The sequence below is a fragment of the Oncorhynchus tshawytscha genome, unplaced genomic scaffold, assembly GCF_018296145.1.
Source record: "Oncorhynchus tshawytscha isolate Ot180627B unplaced genomic scaffold, Otsh_v2.0 Un_contig_1574_pilon_pilon, whole genome shotgun sequence".
Taxonomy (NCBI): domain Eukaryota; kingdom Metazoa; phylum Chordata; class Actinopteri; order Salmoniformes; family Salmonidae; genus Oncorhynchus; species Oncorhynchus tshawytscha.
The window spans coordinates 20,001-37,286 of record NW_024608812.1 but is presented as its reverse complement, the minus strand read 5'-3'; the positions used below and the strand labels follow the sequence as shown (position 1 = coordinate 37,286).

The following is a 17,286-nucleotide window of genomic DNA, read 5'->3' as shown; positions in this document are numbered from 1 at the left end:
GCTCCCACAGAAACATTCAGTCACCAGGAAACAGGTTTTAGCTCCCACAGAAACATTCAGTCACCAGGAAACAGGAAACAGGAAACACTTTTGCTTGTTTTTGTCTGTATTTCTTTCATTTTCTTATTTTTTCTGAATCCGAGAGAAAAATAAATTCCATGTCTGATTCATCAAACTCAGGTTGTCTCGGATCGTTCGTTCATGTCAAACGACATGGATGGATCGGTTGCCTAGTAACGGAAGGCCAACCAACAGAGCAGAGAAAACAAACAACCAAATGTACATTTTTAGAACTAAAAGGTTTTTTTTCCACAACAAAAACAAAGAAGAAAAATGATTCAATCCAATGATCAGTTGAACAACAGATGATACAACGACAGCCTATTCCCTCTATAGTGCACTAACAAAAGTTATAGTGCACTACCACACGTAGGTCACTATATAGGGAATAGGGTGCAATTTGGGAAGGAGATATTTGCATGGATCAGTCTGGTAACAGTCCTGCCAATATACACACACAAACACAATGTAGTAATAGCGCTCACACACACTTCTCTTTAGACTGAAACCACTCACACATGGCGTATAGTACAGACTTTCAGACAAACCCCACCAGTCAGCCAGATCAACCCCAGAGTAGTATGGTGTGTGGTGGGGATCAGTCGACCGGTGTGTCCGTCCGTATCTGGAGGAGTTGGCATCATTTCCTCAAACATGGGGTGGGGGGCTTGGTCAGTGGAGGAGTGGTGTGTGTAGGGCAGGTGGGGAGAGAGAGAGGTGAGGCAGTGGAGGAGTGGTGTGTGTAGGGCAGGTGGGGAGAGAGAGAGGTGAGGCAGTGGAGGAGTGGTGTGTGTAGGGCAGGTGGGGAGAGAGAGGTGAGGCAGTGGAGGAGTGGTGTGTGTAGGGCAGGTGGGGAGAGAGAGAGGTGAGGCAGTGGAGGAGTGGTGTGTGTAGGGCAGGTGGGGAGAGAGAGAGGTGAGGCAGTGGAGGAGTGGTGTGTGTAGGGCAGGTGGGAGAGAGAGAGGTGAGGCAGTGGAGGAGTGGTGTGTGTAGGGCAGGTGGGGAGAGAGAGAGGTGAGGCAGTGGAGGAGTGGTGTGTGTAGGGCAGGTGGGGAGAGAGATGTGTGCCCCTCCCTCTCCAGAGATGGTGGAGAACTCTTTGAGAGGGGGGTGTGTGGATGGGTGAGGAGGGAGGGGTGTGTGTGTAGTCAGATAGAGGAGTGTGTGTGTAGTCAGATAGGGTCAGGGGGGTGAGGACTATACATGTGTCTCTCAGGAGATGGTGGAGAACTCTTTGAGCAGGAGGTCCTGACTCAGTGTGTTCAGAGACACATTCTTCCTCACATTCAGACTGATGGAGCGAACCTAGAGAGGGGGGGGGGGATAGAGGGGGAGAGAGAGAGAGAGAGGGGGGCAGAGAGAGAGAGAGAGAGGGGGAGGGGGGGGGGGAGAGAGGGGGATGGAGAGAGAGGGGGGGAGAGAGAGGGGGAGAGAGGGGGGGAGAGAGAGAGGGGGGGAGAGGGGAGAGAGAGAGACAGAGACAGAGAGCGAGAGAGAGAGAGGGGGACAGAGAGAGCGAGAGGGGACAGAGAGAGAGAGAGAGAGAGAGAGAGAGAGAGAGAGAGAGAGAGAGGAGAGAGATGGAGTGTGAGGGAGAAGAGAGAGAGAGAGATGGAGTGTGAGGGAGAAGAGAGAGAGAGTGAGTAGGGGGAGAGAGAGAGAGAGAGGGTGAGTAGGGGGGAGAGGAGAGAGATGGAGTGTGGGGGAGAGAGAGAGAGAGAGTGAGTAGGGCTGCATGATACGGGCAACAAAATAATTGTGATTTGACGTGTAATAAAGATCAAAACACTTGGAATCCTAGAAATAGAATGATTAGAATTAAGAAGAAAAGTGGAAAGCAGCATCGTTCTAGTTTGGAACAATCTGCCTGGATCTGACCTGACAGAACAGCAAACTAATAGTGAACCTGACAGAACAGCAAACGAATAATGAACCTGACAGAACAGCACACTAATAGTGAACCTGACAGAACAGCAAACTAATAGTGAACCTGACAGAACAGCAAACTAATAGTGAACCTGACAGAACAGCAAACTAATAGTGAACCTGACAGAACAGCAAACTAATAGTGAACCTGACAGAACAGCACACTAATAGTGAACCTGACAGAACAGCAAACTAATAGTGAACCTGACAGTACAGCACACTAATAGTGAACCTGACAGAACAGCACACTAATAGTGGACCTGACAGAACAGCAAACTAATAGTGGACCTGACAGAACAGCAAACTAATAGTGAACCTGACAGAACAGCACACTAATAGTGAACCTGACAGAACAGCAAACTAATAGTGAACCTGACAGAACAGCAAACTAATAGTGAACCTGACAGAACAGCAAACTAATAGTGGACCTGACAGAACAGCAAACTAATAGTGAACCTGACAGAACAGCAAACTAATAGTGGACCTGACAGAACAGCAAACTAATAGTGAACCTGACAGAACAGCAAACTAATAGTGGACCTGACAGAACAGCAAACTAATAGTGAACCTGACAGAACAGCACACTAATAGTGGACCTGACAGAACAGCAAACTAATAGTGAACCTGACAGAACAGCAAACTAATAGTGGACCTGACAGAACAGCAAACTAATAGTGAACCTGACAGAACAGCACACTAATAGTGAACCTGACAGAACAGCACACTAATAGTGGACCTGACAGAACAGCAAACTAATAGTGAACCTGACAGAACAGCAAACTAATAGTGAACCTGACAGAACAGCAAACTAATAGTGAACCTGACAGAACAGCAAACTAATAGTGAACCTGACAGAACAGCACACTAATAGTGAACCTGACAGAACAGCAAACTAATAGTGAACCTGACAGAACAGCAAACTAATAGTGAACCTGACAGAACAGCAAACTAATAGTGAACCTGACAGAACAGCAAACTAATAGTGAACCTGACAGAACAGCAAACTAATAGTGAACCTGACAGAACAGCAAACTAATAGTGGACCTGACAGAACAGCAAACTAATAGTGGACCTGACAGAACAGCAAACTAATAGTGAACCTGACAGAACAGCAAACTAATAGTGAACCTGACAGAACAGCAAACTAATAGTGAACCTGACAGAACAGCAAACTAATAGTGAACCTGACAGAACAGCAAACTAATAGTGAACCTGACAGAACAGCAAACTAATAGTGAACCTAACAGAACAGCAAACTAATAGTGAACCCGACAGCGAGGAAGCACTGTGCTGCTTGATTGACAGGGGGTGGGGCTTGGTGTGAGGGAAGCAGTCCCAAGTGGTCAGGGAGACGACAAAAACTGACGCTACAGTGGCGTTTCAAAATATGTCAATATGTTTTGACAATTTGATGTGAATTCAACTAATTGTGCAGGACTATGAGTGAGACACCAACTTTACCAATACAAGCATGTATCATGTCCCATGTACTGTGTGTGTTTATTCTGTTCCCTCTCACCAGTTCTTTAAAGAAGGCAGCCTCCTTGGGTTGTTCAGAGTATCTCTCAAACTGGTCCAGTCCATCCTGCAGCTTCAGGGTCAACGTATCATAGTTGGACCGGACCACCTCCAATACCTACAGGGGGAGGGGGGGACATTTTGAAATAGATGGAGAGAGATGAGATATGGAGGAGAGAGATGGAAAGAGGAAGAGAGAGAGAACAGTAGGGAAAGAGAGAGAGAGAAATAGGAAGATAGAGGGGGAGGAGAGAGATGGGAAGAGGAAACAAGGGGGAGAGAGAGAGAGCAGTAGGGGGAGAGAGAGAGAGCAGTAGGGGAGAGAGAGAGCAGTAGGGGAGAGAGCAAGAGCGAGATGGGCAAGAGAGAGAGAATGGTAGGGGAAGAGAGAAAAGGTGGAGAAAGAGGAGAGAGAGAGGGGAGGAGAGAGATGGGAAGAGGAAACAAGGGGGAGAGAGAGCAGTAGGGGGAGCGAGGGGCAGAGAGAAAGAGGAAACAAGGGGAGAGAGAGAGCAGTAGGGGGAGGAGAGAGATGGGAAGAGGAAACGAGAGAGAGAAAGCGAGAGAGAGAGAGAAAATGAGAGAGAGATTTTATTACAATGTATGTTATTTATTACAATATATATTGTATACATTGCTGCATGGCAATATTGATGCAATGTGTTTCATGCCAATAAAGCAGCTTGAATTTGAATTTGAGAAAGAAGGAGAGAGAAAGAGAGAAGGATGGAGAGGAGAGAGAAGGAGGGAGAGGAGAGAGAAGGAGAGAGAGGAGAGAGAAGGAGAGAGAGGAGAGAGAAGGAGAGAGAGGAGAGAGAAGGATGGAGAGGAGAGAGGAGGATGGAGAGGAGAGAGGAGGATGGAGAGAAAGAGAGAAGGATGGAGAGGAGAGAGGAGGATGGAGAGGAGAGAGAAGGATGGAGAAGAGAGAGGAGGATGGAGAGGAGAGAGAATGATGGAGAGGAGAGAGAGAGAAGGATGGAGAGGAGAGAGAGAGAAGGATGGAGAGGAGAGAGAGAGAAGGATGGAGAGGAGAATGGAGAGAGAGAGAAGGATGGAGAGGAAAGAGAGGGATGGAGGAGAGGAGAGAGAAGGATGGAGAGGAGAGAGGAGGATGGAGAGGAGAGAGGAGGATGGAGAGGAGAGAGGAGAGGAGAGGATGGAGAGAGAGAGGATGGAGAGGAGAGGATGGAGAGAAAGAGAGGATGGAGAGGAGAGAGAAGGATGGAGAGGAGAGAGAAGGATGGAGAGGAGAGAGGAGGATGGAGAGGAGAGAGGAGGATGGAGAGGAGAGAGGAGGATGGAGAGGAGAGAGGAGGATGGAGAGGAGAGAGGAGGATGGAGAGGAGAGAGGAGGATGGAGAGGAGAGAGCATGTCAGAAATCAGCTCAATGCAATTGAAGAATCCATAGACTCTAACCACTTCTGGGAAAATTGGAAAACACTAAACAAACAACAACACGAAGAATTATCTATCCAAAATGGAGATGTATGGGTAAACCACTTCTCCAATCTCTTTGGCTCTATAACAAAGAATAAAGAGCAAAAACATATACATGATCAAACACAGATCTTAGAATCAACTATTAAAGACTACCAGAACCCACTGGATTCTCCAATTACATTGAAAGAGTTACAGGACAAAATAAAAACCCTCCAACCCAAAAAGGCCTGTGGTGTTGATGGTATCCTCAATGAAATGATCAAATATACAGACAACAAATTCCAATTGGCTATACTAAAACTCTTTAACATCATACTTAGCTCTGGCATCTTCCCCAATATTTGGAACCAAGGACTGATCACCAATCCACAAAAGTGGAGACAAATTTGACCCCAATAACTACCGTGGAATATGTGTCAACAGTAACCTTGGGAAAATCCTCTGCATTATTATTAACAGCAGACTCGTACATTTCCTCAATGAAAACAATGTACTGAGCAAATGTCAAATTGGCTTTTTACCAAATTACCGTACAACAGACCATGTATTCACCCTGCACACCCTAATTGACAATCAAACAAACCAAAACAAAGGCAAAGTCTTCTCATGCTTTGTTGATTTCAAAAAAGCCTTCGACTCAATCTGGCATGAGGGTCTGCTATACAAACTGATGGAAAGTGGTGTTGGGGGAAAACATACGACATTATAAAATCCATGTACACAAACAACAAGTGTGCGGTTAAAATTGGCAAAAAACACACACATTTCTTCACACAGGGTCGTGGGGTTAGACAGGGATGCAGCTTAAGCCCCACCCTCTTCAACATATATATCAACGAATTGGCGAGGGCACTAGAAAAGTCTGCAGCACCCGGCCTCCCCCTGCTAGAATCCGAAGTCAAATGTCTGCTGTTTGCTGATGATCTGGTGCTTCTGTCACCAACCAAGGAGGGCCTACAGCAGCACCTAGATCTTATGCACAGATTCTGTCAGACCTGGGCCCTGACAGTAAATCTCAGTAAGACCAAAATAATGGTGTTCCAAAAAGGTCCAGTCACCAGGACCACAAATACAAATTCCATCTAGACACTGTTGCCCTAGAGCACACAAAAACTATACATACCTTGGCCTAAACATCAGCACCACAGGTAACTTCCACAAAGCTGTGAACGATCTGAGAGACAAGGCAAGAAGGGCATTCTATGCCATCAAAAGAAACATAAATTTCAACATACCAATTAGGATCTGGCTAAAAATACTTGAATCAGTCATAGAGCCCATTGCCCTTTATGGTTGTGAGGTCTGGGGTCCGCTCACCAACCAAGACTTCACAAAATGGGACAAACACCAAATTGAGACTCTGCACGCAGAATTCTGCAAAAATATCCTCCGTGTACAACGTAGAACACCAAATAATGCATGCAGAGCAGAATTAGGCCGATACCCACTAATTATCAAAATCCAGAAAAGAGCTGTTAAATTCTACAACCACCTAAAAGGAAGCGATTCACAAACCTTCCATAACAAAGCCATCACCTACAGAGAGATGAACCTGGAGAAGAGTCCCTAAGCAAGCTGGTCCTGGGGCTCTGTTCACAAACACAAACACACACTACAGAGCCCCAGGACAGCAGCACAATTAGACCCAACCAAATCATGAGAAAACAAAAAGATAACTACTTAACACATTGGAAAGAATTAACAAAAAAACAGAGCAAACTAGAATGCTATTTGGCCCTACACAGAGAGTACACAGCGGCAGAATACCTGACCACTGTGACTGACCCAAAATTAAGGAAAGCCTTGACTATGTACAGACTCAGTGAGCATAGCCTTGCTATTGAGAAAGGCCGCCGTAGGCAGACATGGCTCTCAAGAGAAGACAGGCTATGTGCTCACTGCCCACAAAATGAGGTGGAAACTGAGCTGCACTTCCTAACCTCCTGCCCAATGTATGACCATATTAGAGAGACATATTTCCCTCAGATTACACAGATCCACAAAGAATTCGAAAACAAATCCAATTTTGAAAAACTCCCATATCTACTGGGTGAAATTCCACAGTGTGCCATCACAGCAGCAAGATTTGTGACCTGTTGCCACGAGAAAAGGGCAACCAGTGAAGAACAAACACCATTGTAAATACAACCCATATTTATGCTTATTTATTTTATCTTGTGTCCTTTAGCCATTTGTACATTGTTAGAACACTGTATATATATATAATATGACATTTGTAATGTCTTTACTGTTTTGAAACTTCTGTATGTGTAATGTTTACTGTTAATTTTTGTTGTTTTTCACTTTATATATTCACTTTGTATGTTGTCTACCTCACTTGCTTTGGCAATGTTAACACATGTTTCCCATGCCAATAAAGCCCTTGAATTGAATTGAATTGAATTGGAGAGGAGAGAGGAGGATGGAGAGGAGAGAGGAGGATGGAGAGGAGAGAGGAGGATGGAGAGGAGAGAGAGAGAAGGATGGAGAGGAGAGAGAGAGAGAAGGATGGAGAGAAAGAGAGGAGGATGGAGAGGAGAGAGAAGGATGGAGAGGAGAGAGAGAGAGACGGATGGAGAGAAAGAGAGGAGGATGGAGAGGAGAGAGAAGGATGGAGAGAAAGAGAGAAGGATGGAGAGGAGAAAGAGAAGGATGGAGAGGAGATTTTATTTTATTTTATTAGGATCTCTTTTAGTCCCCATTTGGACTAATCTTCCAAGAGTCCTTAACATTAATATACAATTTATAATACAAACACACTTTCACATATAACACACTATTACAAACATACATAATACACTAGCATAATGACCCAATAAATACTCAATCTAAAAATATATGAAAAATATATAAAAAATATTGATTCTTCATCTACTACATCTACTATTCTTCATCTACTATCTACTACAGTCCCACAACATTTCTATATACTATATTTACATTGTTTTTAAATAATGTTTAAACTTATATACTGAAAGGTTTCTAGTTTGCTCAGTTAATTTATTCCATTTCTTTATTGCTCTAAATCTAAATGTTCTTTTGCCCATTTCTTTTTTACCAACTCTGGATAACTGATGGTGGATAACAATGTCTGTCTCTTATGAGATGATGATGGACAACCTATTCCTAGTATTGACTGAATGTCTGTCTCTTACCAACTGAATACTGATTCTGTCTGGATAATGTCTGTCTCTTACCAACTGAATACTGATGATGTGGACAACCTATTCCTCGTATTGAATGTCTGTCTCTTAAACTGAATACTGTCTGTCTGGATACCAACTGAATAATGTCTGTCTCTGTACTGTTCTGTCTGGATAACACATAGATGGTGGACAACCTATTCCTCGTATTGACTGAATGTCTGTCTCTTACCAACTGAATACTGTTCTGTCTGGATAACACATAGATGGTGGACAACCTATTCCTAGAACTGAATGTCTGTCTCTTACCAACTGAATTTTAAATGATGTATATTATAAAATAAGATAAGCATGTTTTTTTCAATTATCTTGTCGATTGATGACCAACCAAGAACACTGCGCATGACTGCAACAGAAGAACCATATCTCCTTGCTGCTTTATTCTGTGCATTCTGCAGCCTCCTAAGTTCACTAGATGATGCATTTCCCCAGACCACCGAACAATAGTTCACTTGACTCTCAACCAATCAATGCCTGTGTTATTTGCTGAAGGATTTTCCCTGGTAAATATTTAGCTATCCTTCTGATTATGCATGCTGTTTTAATATTTTTTTTTACATAGATTAGTTATTTGAGATGACCATGATAAGCAGTTGTCTAGCTGCACTCCCAGTAGTTTGGTTTCTGCCACTTCTTCAATTTGTCCTCCTCCCATACTTAATTGTATCTCATGATGTTTTGGCCTTTTCTTAGTTGAACAGACCAACATAACTTTGGTTTTCTTGGTGTTTAAAGCAAGTTTGTTTTGGCAAACCCATTTCCTGATAATCTCCAAATCTCCCTGCAAAGCTTGCTGTACCTGTTGAACCGATTGTCTTGCTGCATAAATTGTAGTATCATCTGCAAATATAGTAGCTTGAGTTTCAACCAAGGCATAGGGAAGGTCGTTGGTGTATATTAAGTAGAGAAGTGGCCCAAGGCAGCTGCCCTGCGGTATTCCACAGTTTAACACATTAGGGGAAGAAAATGAACCATTGATATAGGTGGACTGTTTCCTGTCAGTTAGATATGACTGTACCCAATTCAATGCTACCTCCTTAGAGGTAGGAGAGAGAAGGATGGAGAGGAGAGAGAGAGAGAGAGGATGGAGAGGAGAGAGAGAGAGAGAGGATGGAGAGGAGAGAGAAAGAAGAGAAAGAAGAGAGAGAGAAAGAAGAGAAAGAAGAGAGAGAAAGAAGATGGAGAGGAAGAAAGAGAGGAGAGAAAGAAAGAAAGAAAAGAGAGAGAGAGAGAAAGAAAGAGGAGAAAGAGAAAGAGAAGGATGGAGAGGATGGAGAGAGAGAAGGATGGAGAGAGAGAAAGAGAAGGATGGAGAGAGGAGGATGGAGAGGAGAGAGAGAAGGATGGAGAGAGAGAGAGAGGAGGATGGAGAGGAGAGAGAGAGAGGATGGAGAGAGAGAGAGAGAGAGAGAGAGGATGGAGAGAGAGAGAGGAGAGGGGAGAGAGAGATGGAGAGGAGGAGAGAGAGAGAGAGAGAAGGATGGAGAGGAGGAGGAGAGAGAGAGAGAGAGAGAGAGAGAGAGAGAAGGATGGAGAGGAGAGAGAGAAGGATGGAGAGGAGAGAGAGAAGGATGGAGAGAGAGAGAGGAGGATAGAGGGGAGAGAGAGAAGGATGGAGAGGAGAGAGAGAGAAGGATGGAGAGGAGAGAGAGGCTACCCTGCTGTCTCCTGTTAATTATCATATTAGTTTTTCCTTTATTTGATTCTCTCTCTTCCCAGATCCACAGCCAATTAGTTCTCTCTGCTGCACTTGTTTAACAGTGATCTGTCTCTCCTCTCCTCTCTGCTGCACTTGTTTAACAGTGATCTGTCTCTCCTCTCTGCTACACTTGTTTAACAGTGATCTGTCTCTCCTCTCTGCTACACTTGTTTAACAGTGATCTGTCTCTCCTCTCTGCTACACTTGTTTAACAGTGATCTGTCTCTCCTCTCTGCTACACTTGTTTAACAGTGATCTGTCTCTCCTCTCCTCTCTGCTACACTTGTTTAACAGTGATCTGTCTCTCCTCTCTGCTACACTTGTTTAACAGTGATCTGTCTCTCCTTTCAAACAAGGAAGGGGAATAGATGATACAGTAAACAGGAATAGAGGAGAAGTCTCTCTAAAAGAGAGAAGAGGAGAGGATGTCTGGAACGATTCTCCACTGGTTCTCCATACATCTCTCACTCTGTCTCACACGCACAGAGAACCAGAATAGTTATTTTACAAGGAACAACACGTTTTCAGCCAGCTGTGAAGAATGCACAGATGCATGAACAAACCCCTGTATCACGCTGAGAGGAGAGAGAGGCACTCAACACACACAAAATATTAAACACCCAGAAGCACACAAACACACAACGCAGTTTGCAAAAACAATTTCAAACACACACACACACAGTGAAAAACGTGAGTCTTGATTCTCCCAGAGACATGAAATGTGAGACGGGACTGGAGCAACAGACACGTTTCTTCTCCTTTGTCCTGATAAATGTTACCACCAGGGGAAGTGCTGTTGTTTTTACTTCTACATCTGATGGTAAACTACTGAAATATTCATCTACACTACCTCTCTCTCTCCATCTCAGTCTCCCTTCACTTCTCTCCCTACAACGACAAGACTGAGATTAATGGTGTGTGTGTGTGTGTGTGTGTGTGTGTGTGTGTGTTATCCTCTTATGGAGAAAGGGGGGAGATAAGATGCATGTGTTTATTCAAATTTATCAATGCAAGGATGTGGAGAAGGATAGAGGGGTAGAGGGAGGGAGGAACAGAGAGCAAGAGAAAGGCAGAGAGAGAGGCAGAGAGAGACCCCTGATAGAGACACACCCTGATAGATAAACATGTGCACCAAAATAATACCAAAACGTACGCTAGTTTTATCGACATCCAAAAAACATTTGATTCTATTTGGCATACAGGACTGTTCTACAAAGTTATTTAAAGTGGTGTAGGGGGTAAAACATATGACATAATTAAATCAATGTATACTGGCAATACGTGCAGCATCAAAATTGGTAAGAAAACAACTGAATTCTTTCACCAGGGGCGGGGCGTTCACCAGGGGCGGGGCGTTCACCAGGGTTGCAATCTGAGACCTGCACTCTTTAATATTTACATCAACGAATTGGCCACTATTCTAGAAAAATCCTCAGCCGCTGGTGTTAGTCTCCACAGTTCTCCACAGGTTAAATGCCTGCTATTCGCAGATGACCTATGCCTGCTGTCACCCACAGCACCTGGCCTACAGCAGAGCCTGGACCTGCTAGAGCAGTACTGCCAGACCTGGGCCCTGGACCTGCTAGAGCAGTACTGCCAGGCCTGGGCCCTGGACCTGCTAGAGCAGTACTGCCAGACCTGGGCCCTGGACCTACTAGAGCAGTACTGCCAGACCTGGGCCCTGGACCTGCTAGAGCAGTACTGCCAGACCTGGGCCCTGGACCTGCTAGAGCAGTACTGCCAGACCTGGGCCCTGGACCTGCTAGAGCAGTACTGCCAGACCTGGGCCCTGGACCTACTAGAGCAGTACTGCCAGACCTGGGCCCCTGGACCTGCCAGACCTGGGCCCTGGACCTGAGAGCAGTACTGCCAGACCTGGGCCCTGGACCTGCTAGAGCAGTACTGCCAGACCTGGGCCCTGGACCTGCTAGAGCAGTACTGCCAGACCTGGGCCCTGGACCTGCTAGAGCAGTACTGCCAGACCTGGGCCCTGGCAGTAAACCCCAAAAAGACTAAAATAATGATTTTCCAGAGAAGATCCAGATCTCAGGGAATTAGACCAAAGTTCTCAATTGGTACAAAATATATAGAGTACTGCACACACTACAATTACTTAGGCCAGACAAAATGTATTAACTGTTTAACGGATCCAGATCTCCCCCTCCCCCTCTCAGAAAAGTGGCTAGCGAGCGGTAGCCTCACTGTAACAGTCCTTTACCACCTTGTCCTCGGCTACATGGACATGAACAACAGGATGAATATTACATTTCAGACTGATTTACACAAATGAACATTAGTCACATGGAAAACTGCATTCCATTAAACACCATAGTCAAAAATAGCAATGTATGAATGTCTTATCAGTTCATTAACCTACTTAATTGTATAACAACACAAATTCAACAATGATTGACAGTAATTGTAATCAGATTAAAATGTTGATGCATGATAACGAGTTCATTACCTGAATGCATCTCTATAGACTGGGCTTTAACAAAATATTTATACAAATAGGATTAGGTCCTCCCATAGTCTAGGCCTTGTAGAAACAGGGTCATTAAGTTAGGTCTGCCAAATGAACGAGGCACTGGAAAAAAAATACATACATCCAGCCAGAGTATCACCTATCATCATCAAAATAAAAATAAATGTTCATAACATGCACAATTAGAAGCATCGATCTATATAGAGAAAGCGTGACTAAATTCCAGCCCAGTAACTTTGCTCAGCGCCTCCTCCTTCGATTGTCTCGTCTGGCTGCCAACGAACAGCCCCCACCTGCTGATCTGCACCGTGTCTGTCCGTGGCTCTGGTGTGGCTCTGGCGTGGCTCTGGACATGCTAGCTGTTCTCCGCGGCGCATCGTCACTTCAGACGCGTTCCGTCGTGGTGTTTTCGGTTGGCCTACTACTACTGGTGGTACCGGTGAAATGTACGTTATGACTCGTAAATCACCATACAGCCGACACACTTCGATTTCATCCATCATTTTGACTTCAATTTGGACGTCCAACATACTATCAGCTTACACTGCGTCTTCACTGATGACTAACCTGATCTCTGGCCAGTCAATTGGTTTAATTACATTGTTGTTTCGTCTATTAAATCGCTTGTAATAGAGCTGAAAATGACGCCATAACCATGAATTTTAACCCACTGTTTGTTTATAATGAGGGGCGTCCCACGTTGAACCTGGACACATAGATAGTAGGAATATGCACTGGCTTCAGCCGTGACGGTATGAGAGAGAAATGAAACCTGTGCACGGCGCCTGTAGGTGCCAGTGCGTGTTTCACTGTCCAATCAAAGCCTGGAACATGATCCCAGTGGGTGCTGTTTGGTGTCTTGGCATCAACTTGGGAACGCCTCAAGGGAGAGCAGTCAATGCATTATAAACAAAGAGCTGCATATACTGGCCAAAAAATAACATCAGATTTTTTTTCAGGTTGTGGAGAAAAGTGGGGTATCTGTTAAACAGTAAGTGAACTTTGTCCGGACTAATTAAATGTGTCATTTAACCAATTGCACTTTATGGCAGTGAGTTGTGGTGTCCACTTGCAAAACAAGATTTCACCAAATGGGACAAACACCTCATTGAAACCCTCATGTAGAGTTCTGTAACAACACCTCATTGAAACCCTCATGTAGAGTTCTGTAACAACACCTCATTGAAACCCTCATATAGAGTTCTGTTCTGTAACAACACCTCATTGAAACCCTCATATAGAGTTCTGTAACAACACCTCATTGAAACCCTCATATAGAGTTCTGTAACAACACCTCATTGAAACCCTCATATAGAGTTCTGTAACAACACCTCATTGAAACCCAACACCTCATTGAAACCCTCAGTAGAGTTCTGTAACAACACCTCATTGAAACCCTCATATAGAGTTCTGTAACAACACCTCATTGAAACCCTCATGTAGAGTTCTGTAACAACACCTCATTGAAACCCTCATATAGAGTTCTGTAACAACACCTCATTGAAACCCTCATGTAGAGTTCTGTAACAACACCTCATTGAAACCCTCATGTAGAGTTCTGTAACAACACCTCATTGAAACCCTCATGTAGAGTTCTGTAACAACACCTCATTGAAACCCTCATGTAGAGTTCTGTAACAACACCTCATTGAAACCCTCATATAGAGTTCTGTAACAACACCTCATTGAAACCCTCATATAGAGTTCTGTAACAACACCTCATTGAAACCCTCATATAGAGTTCTGTAACAACACCTCATTGAAACCCTCATGTAGAGTTCTGTAACAACACCTCATTGAAACCCTCAACCCTCATATAGAGTTCTGTAAGAGTTCTGTAACAACACCTCATTGAAACCCTCATGTAGAGTTCTGTAACAACACCTCATTGAAACCCTCATGTAGAGTTCTGTAACAACACCTCATTGAAACCCTCATGTAGAGTTCTGTAACAACACCTCATTGAAACCCTCATGAAACCCTCAGAGTTCTGTAACAACACCTCATTGAAACCCTCATGTAGAGTTCTGTAACAACACCTCATTGAAACCCTCATGTAGAGTTCTGTAACAACACCTCATTGAAACCCTCATGTAGAGTTCTGTAACAACACCTCATTGAAACCCTCATGTAGAGTTCTGTAACAGTTCTGTAACAACACCTCATTGAAACCCTCATGTAGAGTTCTGTAACAACACCTCATTGAAACCCTCATGTAGAGTTCTGTAAACAACAGTCATTGAAACCCTCATATAGAGTTCTGTAACAACACCTCATTGAAACCCTCATGTAGAGTTCTGTAACAACACCTCATTGAAACCCTCATGTAGAGTTCTGTAACAACACCTCATTGAAACCCTCATGTAGAGTTCTGTAACAACACCTCATTGAAACCCTCATGTAGAGTTCTGTAACAACACCTCATTGAAACCCTCATATAGAGTTCTGTAACAACACCTCATTGAAACCCTCATGTAGAGTTCTGTAACAACACCTCATTGAAACAACACCTCATTGAAACCCTCATATAGAGTTCTGTAACAACACCTCATTGAAACCCTCATGTAGAGTTCTGTAACAACACCTCATTGAAACCCTCATATAGAGTTCTGTAACAACACCTCATTGAAACCCTCATGTAGAGTTCTGTAACAACACCTGGTGTGTCATTGAAACCCTCATGTAGAGTTCTGTAACAACACCTCATTGAAACCCTCATGTAGAGTTCTGTAACAACACCTCATTGAAACCCTCATATAGAGTTCTGTAACAACACCTCATTGAAACCCTCAACTGTAACCACCTCATTGAAACCCTCATAGAGTTCTGTAACAACACCTCATTGAAACCCTCATGTAGAGTTCTGTAACAACACCTCATTGAAACCCTCATGTAGAGTTCTGTAACAACACCTCATTGAAACCCTCATGTAGAGTTCTGTAACAACACCTCATTGAAACCCTCATGTAGAGTGTGGGTGGGGTGTGTGTGGTGTGTGTGTGGTGTGTGTGTGTGTGGTGTGGGTGGTGGGTGTGGTGTGGTGTGGGTGGGGTGTGGTGTGTGGTGTGGTGTGGTGTGGATGGGGTGTGGTGTGTGGTGTGTGTGTGTGTGTGGTGTGTGTGTGTGTGGTGTGTGTGTGTGTGTGTGTGTGTGTGTGTGTGTGTGTGGTGTGTGTGTGGTGTGGTGTGGGTGGGTGTGGTGTGGTGTGGGTGGGGTGTGGTGTGTGTGTGGGGTGTGGTGTGGTGTGTGTGGGGTGTGGTGTGTGTGTGGTGTGTGTGTGGTGTGTGTGGTGTGGTGTGTGTGTGTGTGGTGTGGTGTGGGTGTGGGTGTGGTGTGTGTGTGGTGGGGTGTGGTGTGGTGTGGGGTGTGGTGTGGTGTGTGTGTGTGGTGTGGGTGGGTGGTGTGGTGTGGGTGTGTGTGTGGTGTGTGTGGTGTGGTGTGTGGTGTGGGTGGGGTGGGTGTGTGGTGTGGTGTGGTGTGGGTGGGGTGTGGTGTGGGTGGGTGTGGGGTGGGTGTGGGTGGTGTGGTGTGGGTGTGGGTGTGGGTGTGTGGGTGTGGGTGTGGTGTGGGTGGTGTGTGTGTGGTGTGGTGTGTGTGGTGTGTGTGGTGTGGTGTGTGTGTGTGGTGTGGTGTGGTGTGTGTGGGGTGTGGTGTGGTGTGGGTGGGGTGTGGTGTGGTGGGGTGTGGTGTGGTGTGTGTGTGTGTGGTGTGTGTGTGTGTGTGGTGTGGGTGTGTGTGGTGTGGTGTGTGTGTGCTATAGCAAATACAAAATTGCGTGTGGTGTGTGTGGTGTGTGTGTGTGTGGTGTGGTGTGGTGTGGGTGTGGTGTGGTGGTGTGGTGTGGGTGTGGGTGTGTGTGGGTGTGTGGTGTGTGTGTGGTGTGGTGGGGGTGTGTGGTGTGGTGTGTGTGGGTGGGGTGTGTGTGTGTGGTGTGTGTGTGTGTGTGTGGTGTGGTGTGGTGTGGTGTGGGTGGGGTGGGTGTGGGGTGTGGTGTGGTGTGGGTGGGGTGGGGTGTGTGTGTGTGTGGTGTGGGTGGGGTGTGGTGTGTGGGGGGTGTGGTGTGGGTGGGGTGTGTGTGGGGGGTGTGGTGTGTGTAAATTGGGACAAGTGGGGAACAGTAATAACACCAAGTAAAACTGGAATTATAACTTCAAACTAATTATAAATATCCATGAACAAACTTCTTATAGCTCATCAGACACAGGTTTAGGGTTACAATTAAAAGTTAAGGGTTCGATTTAGGGTTAGTAGTTAAGATTCTGGATGGGAATCAATTCCCCACAAGTATAGCAATACAAAATTGCGTGTGTGTGTGTGTGTGTGTGTGTGTGTGTGTGTGTGTGTGTGTGTGTGTGTGTGTGTGTGTGTGTGTGTGTGTGTGTGTGTGTGTGTGTGTGTGTGTGTGTGTGGATGAGATATAGGGATGTATATTATAGTGAAGCTGGTTCATTTGAAAGCTGTGTGTTCAGGGTGCTATTCATCTTCTACTGTCACCACTGGGGAGATGGAGGGATGGAGAGGAGAGGCAGAGAAATGCCAAGAGAGGAAGGAGATGGAGGAGAGGTTTCACGCCTTATTAAGAGAGGAGAGGGAGAGAGGAGGAGAGGGAGGGAGAGAGGAGAGGAGAGGGAGAGAGAGAGAGAGAGGAGGAGAGGGAGAGAGAGGGAGAGAGAGAGAGGGAGGAGAGGGAGCAGGGAGAGAGAGAGAGGAGGAGGGAGGGGAAGAGAGAGGAGAGAGAGGGAGCAGGGAGAGAGAGAGAGGAGAGAGAGGGAGGAGAGAGAGGAGAGAGAGAGAGGAGGAGAGGGAGAGAGAGGAGAGAGAGAGAGAGAGAGGAGGAGAGGGAGCAGGGAGAGAGAGAGAGGAGGAGAGGGAGAGAGAGAGAGAGAGGAGAGAGAGAGAGAGGAGAGGGAGAGAGAGAGAGAGAGGAGGAGAGGTTTCACGAGAGAGAAGA

At 45.3% G+C, this 17,286-nt stretch overlaps 1 protein-coding gene across 1 annotated transcript in view; it reads right to left on the bottom strand.

Annotated features, from left to right (window-relative positions):
* Positions 1 to 1,009: 1,009 nt before the first annotated feature.
* LOC121843850 (armadillo-like helical domain-containing protein 3) overlaps positions 1,010 to 17,286 on the bottom strand; it is a 34,798-nt gene continuing 18,521 nt past the window's right edge. The window contains exons 10-11 of the mRNA XM_042313716.1: positions 3,506 to 3,622; positions 1,010 to 1,365 (exon numbers count right to left, since the gene is read on the bottom strand). Of these exons, the coding sequence (XP_042169650.1) occupies positions 1,273 to 1,365; positions 3,506 to 3,622 (210 nt within the window). The 3' untranslated portion in view covers positions 1,010 to 1,272. The remainder of the gene's footprint in view (positions 1,366 to 3,505; positions 3,623 to 17,286) is intronic.